Below are 4,354 nucleotides of genomic sequence, written 5' to 3'. Positions count from 1 at the left end.
TTAAAAAATTAGATAATTGAATAGTTTTTTCCTACCCTTGCTTTTTGAAAGACATAAAAATAAAATACACATGTTTGACTAATGTTGAGATGAAATTAAACGTATTATAAATAATGAATAAATGTAATTTATAATTGTTTTTTCTTCAATATTTAAATGAGTCACTGAATATTAATTGAACACATAACTGAGCGGATGTTCAAACTGGAAGTACCTTGCTCAGGATTGCCCAGTGACCAACCCTATTGAAAGAATTATGAAATAATTCAGCAAATAATTTATTACATGATTATTACATGAAAAATACTAGATCATATACATATAGTGTTACATCTGTGGTTTTGCGAGAGCCGATAGTTCTTGCAACCTCAGTGTGAATAGTCTAGGTCCTTGATTGAAAGAATTTAAATTGATAAGAAATAAAAGGAACTCCTCTTTTAATAGGGGAGAAAGGTTGCAGGTTATGCCCACACAAAATACCCTGTTTAAGGGGGGGCCTTTGTCAATTTCGAAGTTAACGTATAAATCTCTAAATATCAAATTCCATGTACCTCAAAAGCGACAAAGGACTTAACAGCCCCATTGTATACGCAACTTTAAACAAAGGCACTCAAGTATGTTTTCATTCGATGCAGGAATAAAGAAATGGTATAGATTTTACGAAATGGCAATATAGTGAAACTTCTCTTAACGGACACCTCCCAATAATGAATTCCTCTTTACAACGGATAGGCTAAAAATTTCCAGTAACACAATTTAAACGTTGATGTTGTTCTGAATAACGGATACTCCTCAATAACTGACAAAATTTTCAGCCCCGAAGTTGTCCGCTATTATGAAGTTTCACTGTAGTAAATTCGTAGAATTCATGCCATTTCTTTATTTTATTTTCATACATACATAAAAGCATTTACTCTTGTAAATATACGTATCTCTTATTTCCTTACCCCAACTGCCGATTCTTTGGAAAAATATGTCTATGTTACATGATTCCTGTCGAAGGCTATAGATCCATACATGTTATAAACGTATAAAAAAACTTTTCACAATTAAAATAATTGACAGTAAGTACATCGTTCCGCGTCGATTTACATTCGGAAAACGCCGAAGGTGCTGTCTAAAATCGGCGTATTTAATGCTGCTGCCAAACTCAATGCCAGTACCGCGCGAGTATCAACTGGATCAATCACTCCGTCATCCCAGAGTCTAATTAGAAATAAACATGGAGTTAATTACATTGACTAAAGTTCAGTAAGCTCGAACAATTTTGGTCTCATTCTTAGAGAAACTAATTGAAAATTAACCTGGCGCTGGAATAGTAGGGATTGCCTTCAGCCTCAAACTGTTCAATTATCGGATTCTTTAACTTGTCTTCCTCCTCTTGGGTCCACTGAAAAAAAGCCAATGTAAATGTGATGTCCTTTAGAAACACAAGACCAAGAAAAATTGAAAACAAACTTGTGAACCAAATTATACACTAACTTGCTTTCCCTCTCGAACTCGCTGATTTTTTGTAATTTGAACCAAAACTCCAGCTGCCTGTTCTCCGCCCATTACAGATATCCTAGCATTAGGCCAGGAATACATAAACCTTGGAGCAAAAGCCCGACCGCACATACCTAAAATTACAGTTTTCTTTTTAGTTTTAGATTCTTTAGTTTTAGATTTATCCACAAACGAAAAAGAACAGCTTACCATAATTTCCAGCACCGTACGATCCTCCTATGATCAAGGTGATCTTGGGAACTTGAGCACATGCCACTGCAGTTACCATTTTCGCACCGTTTTTGGCTATGCCGCCGGATTCGGCGTCTTTTCCGACCATAAAACCTACGCAATGCGATATAACAAAAGCAAAAAAGTGAACCTTTTGAATTAAAATTGAATAAACATAGGTACTCTGAACACGTACCAGTAATATTCTGGAGAAATATCAGGGGTATCTTTCTCTGCGCGCACAGCTGCACAAAATGAGCACCTTTAAGTGCGCTTTCAGAGAACAGTATACCATTGTTAGCAACAATTCCTATTGGGCAGCCATGCAGTCTGGCAAACCCGGTGACCAAAGTTTCTCCATACTGTTCCTTGAATTCGTCAAACTCTGAGCCATCAACTATCCGCGCTATAACTTCCCTAACGTCGTAAGGTCGCTTCAAATTAGCTCCAACGATACCATAGATTTCCTCAGCTGGGTAAAGAGGTGCGGAAGTATCCTTCTCAATCGGGATAGTTGAACATTTTTGACGATTCAAATTCTTCACCATGCGTCGAGCCAAGTACAAAGCGTGAGGATCGTCAATTGCATAGTGGTCAGTAACCCCAGAAGTTCTGAAAACAATTGTCAAGCTATATTAATAACATGCAGTACGGTATTTAATTCTATGACAAGCGACAAATAGTTTTTCCATCATACAAAGACACGTTCATTTCGATGTAGATCTCATCAATGTTTTACAAGAAGAATTACGCCTATGTTACAAAACCTTTCTCAATCATACCGACAGTGCAGATCTGCTCCTCCCAGATTTTCTGCGGTAACGTCTTCCCCAGTTGAGGCTTTGACGAGTGGAGGTCCTGCCAAGAAAATAGTGCCATTTTTGCTGATTATATTCTCATCGGACATGGCAGGGATGTAGGCTCCGCCGGCAGTGCAGCTTCCCATTACAACTGCGATTTGAGCTATACCACGAGCGCTCATGTTAGCTTGGTTGTAAAAGAATCTACCAAAGTGATCCCTGTCTGGAAATACCTCCGCCTGATGCGGCAAGTTCGCCCCTCCACTGTCCACCAAGTAGATACATGGCAACTCGTTGTCTTGTGCTATTTCCTGGGCACGCAAATGCTTCTTCACAGTTATCGGATAGTATGAACCACCCTTGACCGTCGCATCATTCGCAATTATAACACAGTTTCGTCTGCAACAAGACCACGATAGAATTTTCCAAATTTTGTACATATTCAATTATTTTCATTCAGGTGTGTGAATTCTCCAAGATGGAAAGGTGTAACTTATGAGTAACAAAATTAAAAAATTTAAATCTAGTAGATTAATTGGTATTGTAAATTGAAAAATTTAAATTATTGCAAAGCTTGAGACAATCTCGAAGCAGTTTTACGCAAGCTAAGAAAGGAGTATGAGTTTACCCTTCTATTTTTCCAATTCCTGTGATAAGTCCACCCGCTGGGACTTCGTCTTTTCCATACATTTGATAACCGGCCAGCTGGGATAGTTCTAGAAATGCGGAATCCTTATCGAGGAGAGTGTCGATCCTTTCCCTCGGCAACAATTTCCCAAGCTTAACATGACGGGATCTTGCCTTTTCGCCTCCGCCTTGAACTACTTTTTCTACAGTGGCCCGCAGCTGATCAACAAGGATTTTCATCTGGCTGTAGTTTTCCTGTAATTTTGAAATTGGCGTTAAATGCCACCTAGTTGTAGACAACGTTCAAGGATTTATTTCATTATTTGAGATCCAATTTGTTAAGAATCGGTTACATATGTCAATGATAATCCTTATGAAGTTTGAAAAAGTGACAACCGGTTTTTGATAATATTAACTAAATAATAAATTAAAACTCTCTTGTACGAAGAGTTCAGAACGTTGGACTTAAATTCGAACAGTACAAATAAGATATTCAAATCAGAGGTGAGTTGCGAAAGCTTGGTAGATAACAGTCACGTTATGCATAATGCCGGGTAAACATATATAATTTACGATACCGAACGAACGCTGATGTTCAATCACTGACCTGATACACCGGGGAACTGGTGTCTTGTTCGCTGCCAATAATCGACGCCTCATTGTGATATTTTCTTGACAAAAATCTCAAGCGCGTGACGATACAGCTATTTTTACGGAACATTTGTTTTTTCTTAGCGCAATGACTTACGTTACTCGACCAAATGTCCGCCACACACTGATATTCGTCGCTCGTCGTTTCTTTTTACGCATTCTTATCATTATCAGTCAAATGACGCGGTTCACTTGTATGTTGCAATTCCCGGATGGTAGGTGACGTTCGTTTGAATTCCTCAAAATTAGTTCCGTGTTTCTCCACTGTGGATTAGAGACACGACCGCTGTTCTAGAGAGATTCGTTTCGTTGTTTTTCATCTGTTTTTTAGTTTTCTTGCTATTGTAACATCCGACCGGAACGTCCGTATGTTTTATCGACTATTATTACTGCATGTTACTTTTATCAACTAACCAAACTCGAAGTACGAGAATCTTGTAACCATAAGGAATTAAAACAACTGTCCAACTATTTGGAATATCCCTAGATGGAAATAACTATGACATTCACTAACCAAAGCTCAAAAACCATGTTACGAGATCTTCGCACTACAAAGAGCT

General features: G+C 38.2%; 1 protein-coding gene across 1 annotated transcript; it reads right to left on the bottom strand.

Moving 5' to 3' along the window:
* Nucleotides 1-262: 262 nt before the first annotated feature.
* LOC107224008 (methylcrotonoyl-CoA carboxylase beta chain, mitochondrial) lies at nucleotides 263-4,030 on the bottom strand. The gene is made up of 8 exons (XM_015663908.2): nucleotides 3,751-4,030; nucleotides 3,145-3,398; nucleotides 2,499-2,915; nucleotides 1,913-2,328; nucleotides 1,696-1,830; nucleotides 1,483-1,619; nucleotides 1,305-1,390; nucleotides 263-1,206 (listed from the first exon to the last, which is right to left on the bottom strand). Exons 1-8 carry the CDS (start codon nucleotides 3,862-3,864, stop codon nucleotides 1,089-1,091), a joined length of 1,677 nt encoding a protein of 558 aa, XP_015519394.1. The 5' UTR covers nucleotides 3,865-4,030; the 3' UTR covers nucleotides 263-1,088.
* Between the last annotated feature and the right edge of the window lie 324 nt (nucleotides 4,031-4,354).

This window comes from Neodiprion lecontei, chromosome 4 (assembly GCF_021901455.1).
Source record: "Neodiprion lecontei isolate iyNeoLeco1 chromosome 4, iyNeoLeco1.1, whole genome shotgun sequence".
Taxonomy (NCBI): Eukaryota; Metazoa; Arthropoda; class Insecta; order Hymenoptera; family Diprionidae; genus Neodiprion; species Neodiprion lecontei.
The sequence above is the reverse complement of the archived record's forward strand: the minus strand, read 5'-3'. Positions and strand labels throughout refer to the sequence as shown.